Below are 21,393 nucleotides of genomic sequence, written 5' to 3' on the forward strand. Positions count from 1 at the left end.
TCTTCAGTCTTTCTTGCCGCGCGGTGCCCGAAGCAGAAGCAGTTCGCTTGTGCTGGTCGGTCAGCTCCTGTGTTTTCAGTTACCGAAGTCATCTAAAAGCTAAGTACCCCGTTGGGGAACATTTTTTCTTGCCTCAGCCGATGTCAGAAAAAATTGAAAAAGTTAATGATTGTTTGTCTTGTGGTAAACAAATACCTCATAAGGACTTCCATTCTTATTGCCTCCCTTGCCTGGGCCCAGACCACGACGTCTCGGCCTGTGCTTGCTTTAATAAGCGCACGCTCAGGCGCCGGGCAGAATTTGCCGAAGACTTTTTTGGCGAATCTTACGCTTATATCATGCCGTCGGAGCAACCGACAGCGCAAACTACCAAAAAACGCAAGGACCGGGACCGACATCCTCGGCCCGCGTCGTCCGCCGATACCACGCTTAAGCCCTCCGTGAGTGCATCGGTCCCTTCGGAAGCGGTAATTCCACTGCTCCAGGCCGACGACACCACTTTAATGCGTTCTTCGGTCCAGGAGATTTCACCGGTGCCGGTTGTTGATTTTCCTCCAGAAACCGAAGCTCTAGATCTACCCAACAACATTTCTGTGGACAAAGTTACCCCTGCACGTGGGGCAGCTAGGCCTCCTGTGTCCATGTCCATCAAGGCCTTTGCACATGCTAAGGCTGCCAGCCAAGCCAAGGCCCATCCTAAATCTACTTCACAGGGCCCTTCTTCTGATAGACAGATCATGACTCTGGCTGCAGATCTAATCTCTCTTATCAGGGGTTCTCAGCCGCACCCAGACAGAGATTTTCAGCCGCCTGCAGAAAAAAGGCCTAGAACTGAGCAGGCAGACACCTTCTCTTCAGATGAAGCTTCTGGGGATTTAGAGCATTCAGATACCCAAGAAGAATCCTTCCAGGCCTATGAGGACTCTGATGCTGAGGAATCAATTCCCTCTGCCTCTCCTCCAGAGGATATTTCTTTCGGTGAAGTTCTCCACTCCATGAGAGAACATTTTCAGTGGCAGGGTCAGGAATTTTCTGATTCCATGAAAAGGCTACGTACCTTCCTTAAGTTACCCCAGCACAGACCTTTAGCTATCCCTCCAGTGTTGGATGTCCTGGATGATGTATTCTCAGACTCCAGTGCTTCCCCTGATTCTCTCCCTCCTGCTCCTGTCAAGCCAGACAGATATTACAGGGTCCTTGAAACTCATAAGCATCTCTTTAAGGCCCACTCTGTGGATCTAGAAACTATTTCACAGGGCCCCAAAGGAGTGGCTACTTCCTCGGCCAAAAACCCTCTGCCAGCTGACAGGGAAGCTAGGTCCCTGGAGAGATGGGGCAAAAAAGTTTATATCTCTTCCACCCTTGCCATGAGGTCACTTAACTGCCTTTTTCATATGTTTCAGTACCAGGATTACTTAATGGATGATTTGCAGAAAAAGTTAGCCTCTCCTGAGCCTATAAATAGAAAGGCATTGCAGGATTTGGTTCATAATACTCAGCAGGTTAGCAATCATTTTCTTCAGTGTGGTTATGATGCATTGGAAGCTTCATGTAGGGCAGCTATGACGGGGGCCGTTATACGTAGACATGCTTGGTTGAAAGAACAGCCACTGCCAGACCATGTTAAAGTAAAGCTCCTGGATGCACCTCTGGAAAAACAGAAGCTTTTTGGTGCTAATGCACAGGATGTGTTGAAGTCTATTGAGGAAAAGGCAAAATCAGTACAGACAGTCAAGGATTTCCTCCAGGTTCAGCCACCCAGATTCAGCAGGAATTGGCCTTCAAAGAATTGGTCCTTTCCAGACTGACAAGTTTCAAAGGGGGGGGGGAAACAGGCGTGCTCGAGGTAGAGGGCAATATCGAGGCTCCTACAGGGGCCGCCAATGGCAACCACCAAATCAGAGAAGTGGCGCAGGTAGTTCACCTGCACCACAGGGACAATCACAATGACTTAACTTTCACTCCGCCTACCAAGGCTCAAAGAGAAGCACCTCTAGGCGGAAAATTATCCTTATTCTCAAAGAACTGGCACATTTTTACCAAGGACAAATGGATTCTGGATATAATAGACAAAGGTTACAGGTTCCACTTCCATACCTTACCAACGGGACAAGGCATGCCAAACCTGCCATAAAATCAAAGGGCAGAGGCACTCATAGAAGTTTCAAAGCTGTTACAAATAAAAGCAATAGAAAAGGTCCCTCCTCAGGAACAAGGCCAGGGATTCTATTCAAGACTGTTCCTTGTACCAAGAAAAGAAAAGCAATGGAGGCCTATACTGGACTTGTCCATTCTAAACACTTTTCTCATTGTGCCAAAATTCAAAATGCTGACATTGCAGCAACTCCTTTCCATGCTGGGCAAGGGGTCTTGGCTGGTTACTCTGGACCTCAAGGAGGCATACCTGCATGTCCCAATCAGACACAGTTGCAGAAGGCACCTCAGATTTCTTGCAGGGTCAGAGCATTATCAATTCTCAGCATTGCCCTTTGGCTTATCTACTGCGCCCAGAGTATTCACGAAATGCCTGGCATCACTGCAGACTACAGGGGATACAAATATACCCATACCTGGACGACTGCCTTATACAAGCGGACAGCCAACAAACATTGGTAAAGGACTTAAATTATGCCATCAATCTTCTGCAGGCCTTGGGATATACAGTCAACATGCACAAATCAAGACTTGTTCCATCCCAAAGAATAACCTTTCTAGGTGCGGATCTAGACACAACCACCCAAATGGCCTATCTCACAGAAGAAAAACAAAGACAACTACCGGATTACTTCAAGAATCTGACAAGACAAACTCAGCTGACTGCAAAGAAAATCCTGCAGGCCCTGGGTTACATGGCATCCTGCATTCTTTTGATCCCTCAAGCAAGGCTGCATATGAGAAAACTACAGTGGTACCTAAGGAGTTTATGGACTCAGCACCGTCACAGCTTAGAAACTTTGATCCCACTCATTCCATGCCTTCAAAAGGAATTTCTGTGGTGGGCTCAGGCCAGCCAGTCCAACAGGGGGTTACCCTTCACAAAGCCAAAAGCCACCCAAACTATTACAACGGACGCTTCAGACCTAGGTTGGGGAGCTCACATGGACGGCCAAGGTATTCAAGGACAGTGGTCACAAAAGGAACTACGCATGCACATAAATCAAAAAGAAATGCTAGCAGTGATACATGCATTCGAGGCCTTCAAACTCTTTCTGCATCAAGGCCACCTACTAATAAGGACAGACAACACCACAGTTATGTGGTACATAAACAAGCAAGGAGGCACCCATTCCTACCGTCTTTGCAGACTGGCAATGAATCTATGGGATCTTTCCTTGAAACTCAATATTCAGCTGCAAGCCCAGTTTGTGCCAGGGAAAGACAATATACTAGCGGACAGCTTAAGCAGAAATATCATGGATGCGCATGAATGGATGCTGCACCCAGACATTTTTCTACAGATAACACAAGCATGGGGGAGGCCGGACATAGATCTATTTGCCTCCACTCACAATCATCAACTGAAGACATTCTGCTCAAGGACATACCATCCACAAGCATGGAAAGTGGACGCTCTCTCTTTCAGTTGGAGAAATCTAAAAGTGTATGCATTTCCACCTCTTCCATTAATGACCAAGGTATTACTGAAGATCAGGACAGAGCAGCCAAAAGTGATTCTGATAGCTCCGGACTGGCCAAGACAGCACTGGTACCCACTGCTAAAGAGCATGTCACGTACAAAACCATGGCCTCTTCCTCTATGGCCACTATTACTGACACAGCACAATTACAAAACTCTGCATTCCAACCTGAAAACCTTGCAACTAACAGCCTGGAAAAAACCTTAACTCCTCCTCAGGATAAGCTATCACAGAGAGTGAAGGATATCATCATGGAAGCTCGCCGCCCTTCCACAAGAAAGGCATATTCAGCAAAATGGAAAAGATTTCTCATTTGGAACACCACAAAGGGCCTAGATGCGACAGTAATGAGCATGGCACATATCCTGGAATATTTGTCAGAAATGTTTCACAATGGTCTGTCTTATTCTTCCATAAAAATTCATGCTTCAGCAATTTCAGCAGAGTACAATACTGATCCACCTGTCTTCTCTCATCCTCTACTAAGACAGTTTCTAAGAGGAATCAAAAACATCAAACCTCCAAGGAGACCACCTCTACCTGCTTGGGACCTTAACTTCGTGTTGGAAAAACTAACGCTGCCTCCATTTGAACCAGCAGCATCTGCAGATCTACAGTACCTTTCATGGAAGACTGCCTTCCTTCTGCCATAACCTCAGCAAGAAGAGTATCGGAGTTACAGGCCCTGATGGCGGTACAGCCATTCCTTATTTTTCATCAGGACAGAGTTTCATTGAGAACCAATCCTACTTTTATGCCAAAGGTGGACAACTGCCTGATTCAGGCAGACAGTCACTTGCCTACCTTCTTCCCAAATCCACAAAACAAAGGGGAGAAACTTCTGCACACCCTGGACATGCACAGACAGTTGTGCTACTACCTGGACAGAACTAAAAGTTACAGAAAAACTGACCAGCTGTTGGTAGCATATGCTGCTGGTACACAAGGTAAAGCAATTTCCAAACAGACAATTTCAAAATGGATAGGAAATTGCATCCGCTTTTGTTACTCCTTTCATGGAAAGATTGTACCAGCTAACATTAGACCTCATTCCATGAGAGCAACAGCCACCTCCACAGCCTTCTTAAGAGGGGTGGCTACCAAGGACATTTTAGAAGCTGCCACATGGAGCTCCGTGCATACATTTGCCAAGTATTACAATTTACCCTTATATTCCAGATCCAGAGCAGGCTTTGCTACGGCTGTCCTGCAGGGTATTTTAGCTACACCATCCTTTACTTAGTTCCTCCACCCCCTGATTGGCTATGTTATTCTACCCATATGTGATGACTGCAGATGCATCCTTGAAGGACATAGTACAGTTTTGTACCTACCATAAATGTAGATGTCCGATAGGTATGCATCTGCAGTCAGGTTTACCCTCCCTCCTTCCCCTCTGTGGTATTTCATGGGTACTTCCCCTCATATACCTAGCTGGGGGGATCTATTATGGTGTATTTGTTTTTTTATATTACTGTGCATGTTTGGATTTTTTAATGCATCTCTCCAAATTTAGCCTTCTTCAGAGGGCACCTGGCATCTGGGGCAAGAAAAACTGAGGAAGATGGCGTTCGGCTGATGCTTTTATATCCCAGGCGCTCTGACGTTGGGGAATGAGCGACATCAGCCGACGCCGGACCCAGACTTTGGAATCCGGCCGACCGAAGGGCTGCCTGAGGCAGGACAACCCATATGTGATGACTGCAGATGCATACCTATCGGACATCTACATTTATGGTGGGTACAAAACTGTACTGTATGCAACTGCAGTCAGGTTTACCCTCCCTCCTACCCCTCTGTTTTTTCCCTTGGGTCCACCCCCCCCCCTTTCCTATTAGCTGGGGATAGCTGTTATGGTGTATCTGTTTATTACTGTTGTGCATGTCTGGAATTTTTGTTTATCCATTCACAAAATTTAGCCTTGTTTGGAGGGCACCTGGCATCTGGGGCAAGAAACACTGAAGAAGATGGCGTCGGCAGATGCCTTTATACCCCAGATGCTCTGACGTTGGGGAGGAGGCGACTTCAGCCGACGCCGGACCCAGACATTGGAATCCGGCCGACCGAGGGGCTGCCTGAGGCAGAACAACCCATATGTCAGGACTGCAGTTGCATATCTATCGGACATCTACATTTATGGTAGGTACAAAACTGTACTTTTCCCTCCCTCCTTCCCCCTTATATCCTCTTTCCTTAGTTAGACATAAGCTTCTCACGGTGGCTTTGAGCCACCAGGACCACTTTACCATATTTCCTTGGGCTTCTGACGGGTTAGGGCAAGAAAAACTGATGTAATAGCATTGGCTGCCTTGCTTTATAGCACTGACAACCTGACTTCAGTCTACATGCGACTGCAGTCGACGCAGGAAAAACATTGACTCTGGTATTCGGGCCGGCCAAGGACTACCACAGCAGCAGTAACCCACAGGTGATGACTGCAACAGTGAATATACTCGAACATCTACATTTATGGTAAGTGTACACAACTGCACATTTTCTTTCCAGATTTTTCCCACTAAATTGGATGTTCATAGGCAGCTTAGATTCTGTCTTCACAGAGCTAAAGATTTCGGAAAATCAGACCAGCTATTTGTTTAATTTTCCAAAGCTAAAATGGGCAAGTTGATCTCAAAGATAAATTTGCCCAAATGGCTCACTGATTGCATTTCATTTGTTTATATGGAGAAAAGATTGAAATTACCTGAACCTCCTAAAGCTCATTCCACCAGATCTGTGGCACATCCTTTGCTTTCTGGTCCAGAGCTTCCATAGATGACATTTGCGCAGCTGCAATTTGGTCTAATGCTCATTAAAAATTTGATATTTTATCTAGGAATAAGGCAGCATTTGGCTCTGCAGTACTTCAAAATATCCTTCCTTGAGGACCATCCTGGGGTTCTCTAGCTGGGGACTCTACCATATTGGTTGAGGAATGGACGAAAAAGAAAACTTCAGATACAAAAGTTATGTACTCACCATAACAGTGCATCTGTGTTTTCGGCCTTCCTCAACCTCCTGCCCTCCAACTGTCTTCTCCTTTAAAGATATTCATATGGACTCCTAGTGTGTCCTGAGGAGTGAGGTCCTGCCTGTCTTTCTGATGAGCTCCAGGCTTTTTCTTCCCTTCCTGCTAGTCTACCTGGAATTTCATTTGCAATTACACTGCAGTCTTACTGACTTTTTTAGTTGTGGTGTAGTGTAATAGGTAGCATACAGGTCAAACGAGATCGGAGGTAATCCAGGCTAAAGAGGATATAATGGTTAAGGGGAGTAGCTCAAGCTAAGGAGCCAGAGTCTGTGGAAGTGGCTGAAGGCAGATCAGAGACTCATCAGTTGAGAAAGGATGAAAACAAAAAAGATGCATTGTTATGGTGAGTATATAACTTTCGTTTTTCAGATATCCAGCTTTCTCTAGAGTGATTCCCTGTAACCCATCAACACAACTTATTGAATTTCAAATTACCCTAAAGAAGGCAAATTATTAGTTTGAGGCCTGCAGTAGGTCACCTTTCATGTCCTGTAGGAGCATGAAAGACTTTTAAATGTGCTTATTGAACTACCCATAACAAGTACCTCATTTATAGGTGATATGAACTGTCTGTTGATCAACTGTAGTACCAGTATCACAAAGGTGTTAGGTATGCTCAAAGGTCTCTAGATTTATTAAATCCTACCTGTATTACACAGATAGTTAGCCAGCGCACTAGAGGTCAAAATCTTCTATGTCTTGTCCTTTTGAATATCCCACTTTATTCTTGTAGAATTCACATCTGTAGTCATATCCAAACACATATCCGTAGTCGCCTTTACAACATTTAAACCCACCAAAATGAACACATCTGAATTCAAAGATGAAACCTGTTAAAAGTGTAGGATAAGTTGTAAAATTCAGAGGCAAGATTTTCAGCCCCAGGTAGCCTCTGCTATCACTTAAGTCAGTGAATTTTACTCCTGTCTTAACTGTCCAGTCAGGATAAAACAGACAAACAGTTGTGAGTTCGGTTCAAGCAGCTTTATTATATACAAACACATCAGGATTCAGGCTTAGTAACTTAAATTTAAGTAGACTGACTACTGCACTCACACATTAACATGTTCTCTCAAAATGGTACTGCTGCCTGCACGTGCTCGCTATTTATATACACATGCCCTCACTTTGAAATGCTTCTAAACGTTACAGCACACGCTATGTTCTACATTAACCAGTAGCATAAACAATGTGTTCCCAGCCAGAATCAAATATGTTGTGAAATGTAAACAGACTTGATGGAATGTCTGTATTAATTTGTGTCTTTGACTTAAGACGTGCAATAAATGAAAATCTGCCCTTATTACCAACACTATCAGAAATATCAGCAAATGTCTGAAAGCTTACCATAAGGAAGATCAGCATGTAGCATGAATGAGGTTAGTATCCAAAGGCAAAGATGATCATATATTCTTGTGTACAGCAGATGATAAAGAAATAACACTTAGAAATGCTCTGAATTAAGTCACAATGGTATTACTTACTCCAGCTCTGTAAAGATATTACTGATACACTTGCACATAAATTTAGTGCCAGTTTCACACCAGAAACAGTCCTAGAAATTGCACAGATTCCCAAGTCTCTCTTCTTCCCCAAATTATTTTGGAACTTAACCTAATTGCTCTGTCTAAAGCTAAAAAGACCACTTCTGTGGGCCCTGACTGTATAACTGGCTGGTCGGTTAACACCACCAAACACTCCCTGTCTATACTCCTCCAAAACTATTAACTTAAGCGTAATCACAAGATATGCTCCTCCTTTCTGAGGTGTGGTATCTTACTCTCAGGTCAGAGCATAGCTAAGAGTTTTGGAATGCCAGCTTGCAGAAGGTAAGGTGTCTTCCTCACAAGTGTGAACTCCCTTCTTCCTACACATCTGTTACACAGGTTAAAAACTAAAGTGAAAAACTTAAAACAAATGAAACAAGCAGCTGTTCTGAAAAAAAAAAATGACCATTTAACAAACTATTAAAAAAGACCCACACAAAGTAAATACATAGCATTTGCATTTCAGTTCTTGCACATTATATTGTAGTAAGTAAAACACCATGGAATATGCCTATCTATACTAGTGTGTCAGTGGGAGAAAGTGGCGTATTGGGGCCGATGCATCTTTTATGCCCAAGGTTAGTGCTGGAGATAATTTTATTCAATCCTTCGTCTCAATGGCGCTCTTTCCAGAGTATTCCAACCAGTCTTAATACAGCCTTCATTGCAAGAATATCCTTAAGCTCGTTAGATTTGAGATGAACGGAGCTAAGTTATGTTGGATGGGTAATTGGCTGTTTATGTCCTTTTCCACATCTTGGTTATAAAAAGAAGTTCCCAAGCTTATCTTTTCAAGATGGGTCTTTTCTTGTAATGACTAAAAGAGAACTTGACTTCAGGCCAGAGAGATCATTCTTTTAGAGCAATGGCTGCTTCAAAAGCCTTTTTCTGTAATGTCACTTTGGAAAATGTCTGTGCAGCACCAGCAATCTGGCCTTTTCTGCATATGTTTGAGAGGCACTACAAGCTTAGATAATCATTGCCTATTTCAGAATGATTTTCAGGCTGCCCTTGTCAGTTATATGTTCCAATGAAAGAAGGCAGCTAGACAAAATATTTAGCCTGGGATGGTCATCCTCTTAGCTTAGAAAAGTTATGGACACTTACCGTAATGATAGATTTCTGACAAGGAGGTCCATCTTCAGTAACATAACTTCCTTCTGTTATGCCTCCCTTTTGCTTATGTTCATTGTTTTTTTTTTTTTTTTTTTTTTCCATCATCTGATTTTTTGTCCCCCTCAACTTTTTTGCCGACATGAGAATTGGAGTTGTAGCATGATGGGAAGGGGTAGCTGTAAATATAACCTGGGAAAAGTTAATTTAAGCAGTCCTGATGCCTGCTGATTATTCTTACACATCTATTGTTAAGGTAAGTATCCAGAACTTTTGTTTTTACCATAGTGGTGGAAGATGTTGCTGTGCATATAGGAAGTTAATACGCATTTGTGCAATTTTCATCCATCACTGTCTGTTGCTTACTTATTGTATTGGTTTCACTTAAAATTCTGAAAATTATTAATATCCAAGACTGAAAGGGAATGTAGAAGTGCGTCCCTAAACAGAACTGAATAGTACATTGATGTCCTTCAAGGATGCATCTGCAGTCATAACATATGGGTTGTCCTGCCTCAGGCAGCCCTTCGGTCGGCCGGATTCCAAAGTCTGGGTCTGGCCTCGGCTGATGTCGCACTTTCCCCGACGTCAGAGCGTCTGGGGTATAAAAGCATCAGCCGACGCCATTTTCCTCAGTCTTTCTTGCCGCGCGGTGACCGAAGCAGAAGCTGTTCGCAAGTGCCGGTCGGTCAGATCCAGTAAATTCAGCTACCGAAGACTTCGAAAAAGCTAAGTACCGCATTGGGGACTCTTTCTTGCCTCAGCCGATGTCAGACAAAGTAAATAATTGTTTAACTTGTGGGAAACAAATACCTCATAAGGATTTCCATTCCTACTGCCTTCCTTGCTTAGGCCCAGACCACGACGTATCGTCCTGTTCAGCCTGTGCTTCCTTCAACCGACGAACTCTTAGACGTCGGTCGGAGTTTGCAGAGGAGTTTTTTGGGGCCACTTTTGCATATAAAATGCCGTCGGAGACTCCGACATCGCATTTGGTGAAAAAAACGGAAGGACAAGGACCGACACTCGCGGCCCGCGGTTTCGGCTGAAACCACGGTTAGGCCTACCGCGAGTGTCTCGGTTTCGGCCGAAACCGAGTCCTCGGAGATTCCTTCTTCCGAATCCATTCAACCGACCACCGCGGCCCGGGAGGCCCCGGCTGAGTCGGCTACCGAGCTACATACCGAAACCAGTGTTCAGGAAATGTCCGACACCATTCCTTTGGACATTTCTACTCCTGCACGTGGGGCAGCTAGGCCCCCTGCTTCCATGTCCATTAAGGCCTTTTCTAGGGCTAAAGCTGCTAAACTTTCTAAAGCTTTGCCTCCCAAAACTACCTCCCAGAGGCCTTCCTCTAGTTCTCAGATCCTCAGCCTTGCAGAGGACCTTATTTCTTTAATTAGAGGTTCACAACCTCACCCAGACAGGGCCTCTCACCCTCCACCAGACAAAAGGCCCAGGACTGACCCCTCTGACCCACACTCTTCAGAGGAGTCCACGGATGGATCTGAGTTGTCAGACCACCAGGAGGAGGCTTATTCGCCCTATGAGGATTCTGATGCTGAAGAATCTATCCCTTCGGCCTCCCCTCCTGAAGAGTTTTCTTTTGGTGAAACCCTACACTCCATGAGAGAGCATTTTCAGTGGCAAGGTCAGGAATTCTCTGATTCTAGAAAAAGATTAAGGACCTTTTTACATTTGCCTCAGCATAGGCCCTTAGCTATACCTCCTGTTTTGAATGTAATTGATGATGTGTACAATGATGTCAGTACAGCCCCTGATACTCTCCCTCCGGCCCCTGCCATACCTAATAGATACTACAGGGTACCGGATTCTCATTTCCATTTGTATAAAGCCCATTCTGCAGACCCAGAAACTATTTCTCAGGGCCCTAAAGGGGTTGCGGCCGCCACTGCCAAAAATCCTCTACCCTCTGAAAGAGAGTCTAGAGCTTTAGAGAGATGGGGAAAGAAGGTATATACTTCTTCAACTCTTTCCGTCAGGGCATTAAATTGTCAATTTCATATGATACAGTACCAAGAGTATTTGTTAGATGAACTGAATAAGAAGCTTTCTTCTCCTGAACCCCTTGACCGTAAATCCCTACAGGATTTGGTACACAACTCACAGCAGGTTAGTAATCATTTCTTAAAATGTGGCTATGATGCATTGGAGGCTTCATTTAGATCATCTATGACTGGGGCAGTTATTCGTAGGCATGCCTGGCTGAAGGAACAATCTTTGCCAGACCATGTTAAAGCTAAACTCCTGGATGCTCCAATGGAGAAACAAGAGGTCTTAAAAAAGTTTGAAGAAAAGGCAAAATCTGTGCAAACAGTTAAGGATTTCCTGCAAGTACAACCACCAAGATTCAGCAGAAACTGGCCTACTAAGAATTGGTCCTTTCCAGACTCGGACAGAACCCAGAGAGGCAGGAACAGATGCCCTAGAGGCAGAGGCCAATTGAAGGGCTCCTACAGAGGCCGTCAGTGGCAGCCTGCCAACCAGAGGAGTAGTGCAACAGCAGCAACAACAACTACTACACCAGGACAGGCTCAATGACTTTATTCTGATTCCGCCTACCAGGGATCAACTGGAAGCACCCTTGGGCGGAAAGCTGGCTTTATTCTCAAAAAACTGGCATTATATTACAAGGGACACATGGACACTGCAAATAATAGACAAAGGATACAGGTTCCACTTCCACACTTTGCCAAAGAGAAACGGAATGCCAAACCTGCCACCAAATCAGAGGGCAGAGGCTTTAAGGCAGATCAACAACTTGCTTCAAATGAAAGCTATAGAAAAGGTACCACTTTCAGAACAAGGCCAAGGATTTTACTCCAGACTATTCCTTATACCAAGAAAAGAAAATCAATGGAGGCCTATTCTCGACCTGTCCGCACTGAATACTTACCTCATTGTGCCAAAATTCAAGATGCTGACCCTACAGCAACTTCTTCCCATGTTGGGCAAGGAGTCTTGGCTGGTGACTCTAGATCTCAAGGAGGCATACCTGCACGTCCCTATTCGACCAAGTTGCAGAAGACACCTCAGATTTCTTGCAGGATCAGAGCATTATCAATTCTCAGCATTGCCCTTTGGCTTATCTGCTGCGCCCAGAGTATTCACGAAATGCCTGGCATCAGTAATTGCACACTGCAGACTTCAGGGGATACAAATCTACCCATACCTGGACGACTGCCTTATACAAGCGGACAACAAGGGAACTTTGATAAAGGACTTGGACTATGCCATCCACCTGCTACAGGCCTTGGGATACACAGTCAACATCCAAAAGTCAAGACTGGTGCCATCCCAAAGGATAACTTTTTTGGGGGCAGATCTGGATACAACCACCCAAATGGCCTTTCTCACAGAAGAAAAACAAAAACAACTTCCAGATTACTTCATGACTCTGACAAGACAAACTCAGCTTACTGCAAGGAAAATCCTGCAGGCCCTGGGTTACATGGCATCCTGCATAATTCTGATACCACAGGTCAGGCTGCATATGAGAAAATTACAATGGTACCTAAGGAGTGTATGGTCTCAACACAGCCACAGTTTAGAAACTTTGATACCAATCATTCCTTGCCTTCAAAAGGAATTTCAGTGGTGGGCTCAGGCCTGCCAGTCCAACAGAGGGTTGCCTTTCAGCAAACCAAAAACAAAACAAACCATCACCACGGACGCTTCAGACCATGGATGGGGAGCACACATGGAGGACAAATGTGTCATAGGCCTATGGTCTCAAGGACAGCTACGCATGCACATAAACCAAAAGGAAATGCTGGCAGTGATGCATGCAATCGAGGCTTTCAAACCCTTCCTGCATCAAGGCCACCTGTTAATAAGGACAGACAACACCACGGTCATGTGGTACATAAACAAGCAGGGAGGCACACACTCCTACCCTCTATGCCGGCTGGCTATGAATCTATGGGAGCTGTGCCTGAAACTCAATATCCAACTACAGTCCCAGTTCGTTCCAGGAAAAGAGAATACACTGGCAGACAGCTTAAGCAGAAATACCATGGATGTACACGAATGGATGCTGCACCCAGACATCTTCCAACTGATAGCAAAGACTTGGGGAATGCCAGAGATAGATCTGTTCGCCTCCCCCCTCAACCATCAACTGAAGACATTCTGCTCAAGGACATACCATCCACAAGCTTGGAGGGTGGACTCTCTCTCTTTCAGCTGGAAAGCTCTAAACGTATATGCCTTCCCACCTCTCCCATTAATGTACAAGGTTCTACTGAAGATCAGGGAGGAACAGCCAAGAGTGATTCTGATAGCTCCAGACTGGCCAAGACAACACTGGTATCCTTTATTGAGAAACATGTCACAGGCAAAACCATAGCCTCTCCCCCTATGGCCTCTTCTTCTGACGCAGAACAATTTCAAGATCATGCATCCCAACTTGAAAACGTTGCAGCTAACTGCCTGGAAAATTCCTTAAATCCCAATCGAAAGGTTTTATCACAGAGAGTGAAGGACATTATCTTGGAAGCTCGCCGGCCTTCCACAAGGAAGACATACTCAGCTAAATGGAAAAGATTTCTCATTTGGAACACATCAAAGGGCTCAGATGTGACAGTGGCAAGCATGACACATATTCTGGAATACTTAGCAGAATTGTTCAACAATGGCCTGTCCTATTCTTCCATTAAGATCCATGCCTCAGCAATTTCAGCAGAATACAATGTGGATCCACCTATCTTATCACACCCTCTCCTCAGGCAATTTCTGAGAGGGATCAAAAATATTAAACCTCCAAGAAAACCCCCCTCTACCTGCTTGGGATCTCAACTTCGTGTTGGAAAAACTAACACTTCCTCCTTTTGAACCAGCAGCATCAGCGGATCTACAGTTTCTGTCTTGGAAAACTGCATTCCTTCTGGCAATAACTTCAGCAAGAAGAGTATCTGTTACAAGCATTAATGGCAGTGCAGCCATTTCTTATCTTCCATCAGGACAGAGTTTCACTAAGAACCAATCCTACCTTTATGCCAAAGGTGGTATCTAGGGTATCCTTGAAACAAGCTATTCACTTGCCTACGTTCTTCCCAAATCCACAGAATAGAGGGGAAAAACTTCTGCACACCCTGGATATACACAGACAACTATGCTACTACTTGGACAGAACTAAAACTAGCAGGAAAATCTGACCAACTATTTGTAGCATATGCTACTGGGGTGCAAGGAAAAGCAATTTCCAAACAGACAATTTCAAAATGGATAGGAAATTGCATTCGATTTTGTTATTCCTTTCATGGAAAGTCAGTTCCTGAAAACATCAGGCCTCATTCCACAAGGGCCACGGCCACCACTACAGCCTTCCTACGAGGGGTGGCTACCAAGGACATTTTAGAAGCTGCTACTTGGAGCTCCATGCATACATTTGCCAAACATTACAATCTACCTTTATACTCCAGATCCAGAGCAGGTTTTGCTACTGCAGTCCTGCAGGGGATCTTAACTACACCATCCTTTTCTTAGTACCTCCTCCCCCAGATTGGCTATGGTATTCTACCCATATGTTATGACTGCAGATGCATCCTTGAAGGACATAGTACAGTTTTGTACCTACCATAAATGTAGATGTCCGATGGGTATGCATCTGCAGTCAGGTTTACCCTCCCTCCTACCCCTCTGTGGTATTCCTAGGGTACTTACCCCTCTTTTAGCTAGCTGGGGGAATCTATTGTGGTGTATTTGTTTGTATATACATGTATATATTTATATAAATTTGCAAATGTTTGGAACCTTTTTGCATTTATCCAAATTTAGCCTTCTTAGAGGGCTCCTGGCATCTGGAGCAAGAAAAACTGAGGAAAATGGCGTCGGCTGATGCTTTTATACCCCAGATGCTCTGACGTTGGGGAAAGTGCGACATCAGCCGAGGCCAGACCCAGACTTTGGAATCCGGCCGACCGAAGGGCTGCCTGAGGCAGGACAACCCATATGTTATGACTGCAGATGCATACCTATCGGACATCTACATTTATGGTAGGTACAAAACTGTACTTTTTCCACCCTTAAAGTCTGGAAGGTAAGGATTTCTTGGTTACTGTAAGACCATGTAAATAAAGATGCTGAAGAAGTAGGGGCACTGAAACTGAAGTAGAAGTCAAAATTTCATAGCTAAAGCAACCTTATGATTAATATGATGTGCACAGAAAGGTGCGTTGTCATAAATTCTAAGAAGCTTGGGCATTCAGGATACTTAGACGCATTTTGCCCATGTGTTTTTTTCTAAATCTACAAGTATTCTTTCCTGTTATGGTATTCTGAGTTTAAGAGCAACATCTGAGGACGTTGGTTTGATAAACTGTACATGAGATCTTCAGTTAGTGAAAACTGTAGGTTCAGCTGCTCTTTATCATCCAAATTACAGTATAACAAATCCTTTGTGGCTTACTTGTGCTGTTCGAATGATAGTTACATGCAAGGCCCTGCTGAAAATGCTAAATTGTAAGTGGAGGAAAAACAGAAATACAGGTGTGAAATAGAGTGAATTTATTCCTTATCCACATTCAGACGACAGTGCACCTTGAGTGCTGCTGTTTTGGTTTCTTAGCTCTGTGAGACTGCTTTACCACTTTGTAAATTGCTCAGTAACACTGCCCTCTTGCCATATTGAACCAGAAATTGCAATACATAAAATTTTGTCTTCTCACTTGTTTACATTTGGGTTGTTACTGTAAAAAAATACACTAAGGCAGTTTATTAATTGAAGTAATAAATTTCACTTCAGTACATTATGTGTTCAATACATAATGTGTTCTGCAAGTGTTTCTGTTGACTAATGTACAGTTCTTAATTATTTTAGTCATAGTTTACTGATGATTAACATATTTTCTCTAAATGTTGTCACTTTGTTTTGATGACTGAGCTGTAAATTGGAGCTGTCCCTTTAAACTGTTGAAAACAAAGCAGTATTTCACAGTAACCAATTTTACTTTGCATAATGCCCTGGAGCTGAAGTATTTCCTTTCATAATTCCAGGATATCCGACAGCAAGCTGGTGATTTTCCTTGCAGAACGGCCAGACTTCCTGAGAACAAAAATCGAAACCGGTACCGAGATGTCAGCCCTTGTAAGTTTTTTTTCTTCTGAACTTTTGAAGTGTAGTATGGACTTCTTTATAGTATTTTGTTTATTTAAAGATTTATTTTTCTCTTATGTGAAAGCAACATTTAAATCGTTATCTTCTAGTTAGAATTAAAACAGTAGTTCTGAAATTGATTTTATAGTCTAAATTACTGTTGGTGAAAAAAAAGCAAGTAGTGGTTGGAATGGCACACAACAGAGCTAAACATACTGCCTTCTGCTCAAGGAAAGACCTCTTTCTTTAATGTTTCTCCCAAATTGACTTAAGCTGTTCTGAATTTGCATCTGATTTTGTGTGCATCTCTGTATCTCTCTCTCTCTCTCTCTATATATATATATATATATATATATATATATGTGTGTGTATATATATATATATATATATATATATATATATATATATATATATATATATATATATATGTATATATGTATATATATATATATATATATGTATATATGTATATATATATATATATATATATATATATATATATATATATATATATATATATAAGGCTCCTAGGTTTATATATTTATTTTTATTAAGTATCCGGATCCCCTGCTGACATTCAAATTAAGCCCTACTCCCTCCATCACTCTGTTGACCTGTTAGTTTGGGGGGGGGTTCCCCTGAAGCCCATTCATCCCTCATTGTTGAAAGCTGATTGTGTAGGGTAGGGAATAGAGGTGGTCATTTCTGAACTTGATGTGCCCCACCTTACATTATCTCTCCGGTTAACAGCTTGAATGCTCTACCATAATTGCCTAGTAGAGGGTCCATGAGTACTACCACACATACCAGCTCACTCATAAGTAGAACACTGGTATGTGGCATAGGTTTGCTAAGATCATTGCAGTGAGCAGACTCTTTATACTTATTATAAAAAATAGGGACAGGTTTTAAATATTGATCTTGTAAACTTAGCAAATTGTTAAAATAACAGATTTTCTGTTGGCAAACTTTTTCTGAGGGATGTAATGTCTGAAACACAAATGTCTGTCATTAAGTGATTTCAGTCCTCATTGATTTGCCCGAACAACACAGATTTTATGAGGAACAGACCAAAAAATATAAGGCAAAAATCTGGACAGTTGAGAGGTAGGGTCTATGTTGAATCAGCAAACAGTTAAAAAAGTGAACGATGATTTATCAAACCCATGTAAGCGAAAGCTTACAATCTCAAATGCTTCCCTTGGAAAAAAAAATAGCTGTTCCACAAATAAAAAAAAAAACAATGTAAAACATTACATAAAGTGGGGGGCTTCACCCCCCCCCCCTATTTAAATATACCAACTCCGAGGTCACACTACAGTCACGAAAATGTCATGTAACGGAAGTGGCCAAGTGATTTCTTTCCCAGGAAAATAATTTGCTTGTATGCCATTTCGCTATTTTGCCTTTTCGTGCTTTTAAGTTCGATCAAGACGCATTCAAAAGAATGCGTCTCCTATCATTTAATAGGAACCCGAGAGGTATCCATTGCCTAACTGTATAACTCTGAGCAAGTCACTTAACCAGACACCACTCCCGGTTAGAGTCTGAACGGTTTGAGTCTGAAAAAGGTTCACAGAGATCAGTTCTCTACCCTGAAGTTTCATGGAGATCAGTGCTCTAAAAAAGGTTAAACATGGTTCAGCTGGACTTGGAAATGGGAGACTAATTTCGGGTCCATCATAAAAAAGGCACAACAGCAAATGTACTTTCTGCCACAGCTGAGGAAGTTCAACCTCACAAAGGAACTGTTGATTCAGTTCTATAAAGCAGTCATTGAGTCTGTTCTCAGCTCATCCATAACAGTGTGGTTAGGATCTCTGTCTAATCATGACAAAAATAGGTTGCATCTAATAGTCAGGTCTGCCAAAAATATCATTGGTGCTAGTTTGCCCTCCTTACAGGACCTGTACTATTCCAGAGTCATGAAAAGGGTAGAGGAAAATCATCACTGACCCTTCACATCCAGGCCACCATCTTTTTGAATTATTACCATCAGCCAGGCGTTCTAGATTAATATGTACCAAAACAAGCGGATATAAGAACAGTTTTTTCCCCACAGGCCATCAAGTTCATAAACTGTTAACTCTGCTTATTAGATTGGAGTATTCTTTTTCCCAAACCTCCAAGGATTCTGCAGTATTGTTTTACATATTGTTAATACTTGATATTATGTAGTCCAATCTTGCCTTCATTCTTACCCGTGGGTTCGGAGCCGAACCTCAGCTCCAACTCGGCCATACTCTAGCTCGAAGTCCTCACTTGGCTCGTGGCTAAGAGGTATCCCATCGTGCAACAGGTCTATTCCCCAGATCTCATTTGCCGCTCGATAAGCTCAGACGTGGTCTCGCTTTTGGATGTGGCTAAGTATATTGTTTATAAAATTTTTATAAACTTTTGACTTGTTGCTCAAAAAAGCTATTTTCATAGCTCTGTGTGTGTGGTGGTGGTATTTTACCACCTGTATTTGTTTCTCTGGCTGTTTTTTGTGCCTTTGTCTGGCTGTTTGGGTATCCCATTCATTTTTTTTCTCCTACGGGCTAGGCCCGTTTAAGTTAGAGGACCTAGTCCTCCCTGTTGTTTTCCCGCCGGTTTCTTGGCCGTTTGAGTTAGAGGCTCTGTTTCTTGTTAGTTGGGTCTAGTGTGTGTACGTATTAATTTGTTCCTTTCAGCATGTCCAAGGATTCTAAGGAACACAGGCCTTCGGGCTTTATAAAGTGTGTTGAATGCAGCAATAAAATGTCTTTAACTGATGGGCACTCTGTGTGTGTGTGTACTGCTTGGGGGCTATTCACCTCCGAGTCCTGCTTGTTTTGTCATTCCTTTAGTCCCCGTGTGCTACAGGAGAGGAAGAACAAGCTCATTTTGAAAGGACTGCTTAAACACTCCTTCGAGGAAGACTTGGCTAAGTCTTCCAATGCATTATCTTCTCCAGCTAAATAGGACAAAAAGACTTCCAAGAAGCGCTCTCCGGCTCTGTTGGTTTCTTCAGAGCCACCAGAGAAAGTTGCTAGAACAGCTTCTCCTTCTTCGGTTCCATTGCCAGCAGTGCCGAAAGAAGGTAGTCTCTCGACTAAGTCCGCTTCGGCTCCCAGCCTTTTGGAGCTGGTCACGGATATTTTGGTTTGGGGCTGGTCTCCAGTTTTTCGACCGGGTTCTCATTCATGCAAGTCCCCTTCTGTAGGGAGATGCAGATCTCCTACTTTATCTTCCAGGTCCCTTTCTGATGAGGACGTCGATAGGATGGTGAAGAAACTGCTTCAGTCATCGGTGTTGGCCAAATTGATTTTGGCTCCGACCCAATTGGCTCTGGAGCCTATGGCCTCTTCATATTTTGTTGTTCCTCCTCCGAGCCTTTCTCGGCCTTCGGAGCTAGAGTTGTCGGTTCTGTCAGGTGCCATTAGGTTGGTTCCGTTAGCCTCGCCTGGCCTCTCAGTTCCGATTTCAGCTCCGACCCTGTCAGCTCCGTCCACGGGGTCGAGGGTTCACGGTTCTCCGGTCGGACCCAAGAGGGAGGGATCGGCTCGATCTTCATCAGTTCCGAGCCTTCCTTTCGGTACTTCAGCTCGAGTGAGCTTGGACCCGACATCTGCTTCGGATCTCATCTCCTCTGCACCAAGGGCTACTTCTGTTTCCCCTACAGTTAGTCGGCCTTTGGAGCCAGGGGGATCAGCCTTAGAGGTGATGAGGAGCGTGCTGGCCAGGTCGTCAGCTGCATCCTACGGCACCGATACTCTGCCCCCTCCAGCACCGGTGTCATTTTTGGTTCACGCTCTATCCTTGGGCAGCAGAGACCCTAAGCCTCAGGATACTTCCATGAGTGGTCCCTAACTTTCTGACATCTCCCCAGAGTTTTTGCCTGAGGAGCCCGCCAGAAAGAGATTGTGTAAGAGGAAGCACCTTGACTCCCCGGATGAGTCTCTCACGTTGGACACCAATCTTGAGGAGTCAGCTGGTTCCCCTAAGTCATCTTCTTGAAGATATCTCTTTTTCAGATATCCTGGATATCTTGAGGCAGAGAGGCAGCTGGCCCTCCAAACCCCCTTCTGATGAGTCAGTGTTCCTGAAGGCTTTCGGGTCTCAACCCTCCGCCTCTTGGGTTTCTCCCCCTTTTGATGAGCTGTTAGACCTTGTCTGTCGAAAGGTGTGGGAAACCCCTGACACTGTGGAACCGGTCCCAAGGAGACCCAATAAGTTTTTGTCCGCCCCCTCTGACAAGGAGCATCTATCTAAAGGCATTCTAGTAGATGCCATGGTGGTGGCAGCGGCCACCAAGAAGGAACTTGCTGAAACTTCGTCTACCCTCCATCCACCTAACAAGGAGTCCCGGGCTATGGACAGGTATGGGAAGCGTGTGTTTACCTCAGTGGCCTTTACACTGCAGTCGAACTACTTGACGCATTTTACAAGGCTCCAGAGAGATCTCCTAAAAGAGCTAGGAGATTCTCTGCAGGGTAACATTTCTGATGCCGTGGCACAGAAGGTCAGTGCACAGATGTCTTACCTTAAATTCCCTTACCAACTCCTCCATGAGGCTGATCTCATATGCAGCCGACGGAACGAGTAAGGCTGCAGGTTCCGGAGTCTCTCTTAGGAGACACTCCTGAATGCACCTGTGCAATTTCACGGAGGCCTTCAAGTCTACGTTCACCAATGCCCCATTTGATGGTTCATTGTTCAGAACCAAGGTGAAGGACACTCTCAATAGGTGCGAGCAGGAAGGAAAAACCCTGTCTGCCATGGGAGTCCATTTTTCCATACCTTCTAGACCTTACCCCAAAGGCCAGAAGGGTGGGAAGATGTGGTTAAGGAAGTCGCAGAGGATGTTCATCGTGCATACAGCTGCAGTCATAACAGATGGGTTTTCCTGCCATCAGGCGGGTCCTCGGTCGGCCGAATTCCAAAGTCTAGCTCCGGCGTCGGATGTAGTCGCTTCTTCCCTGACGTCAG

General features: G+C 44.0%; 1 protein-coding gene across 2 annotated transcripts in view; it reads left to right on the top strand.

Moving 5' to 3' along the window:
- The window catches only part of PTPN1 (protein tyrosine phosphatase non-receptor type 1), a 1,504,923-nt gene that overhangs the window by 474,476 nt on the left and 1,009,054 nt on the right, over window positions 1–21,393 (top strand). For both annotated transcript variants that reach the window (XM_044089947.1, XM_044089948.1), the window contains exon 2: window positions 16,344–16,434. In XM_044089947.1, the coding sequence (XP_043945882.1) occupies window positions 16,344–16,434 (91 nt within the window). The remainder of the gene's footprint in view (window positions 1–16,343; window positions 16,435–21,393) is intronic.

Source organism: Protopterus annectens, chromosome 12.part0 (assembly GCF_019279795.1).
Source record: "Protopterus annectens isolate FY-2018-M chromosome 12.part0, PAN1.0, whole genome shotgun sequence".
In the NCBI taxonomy this organism is placed as follows: Eukaryota; Metazoa; Chordata; order Ceratodontiformes; family Protopteridae; genus Protopterus; species Protopterus annectens.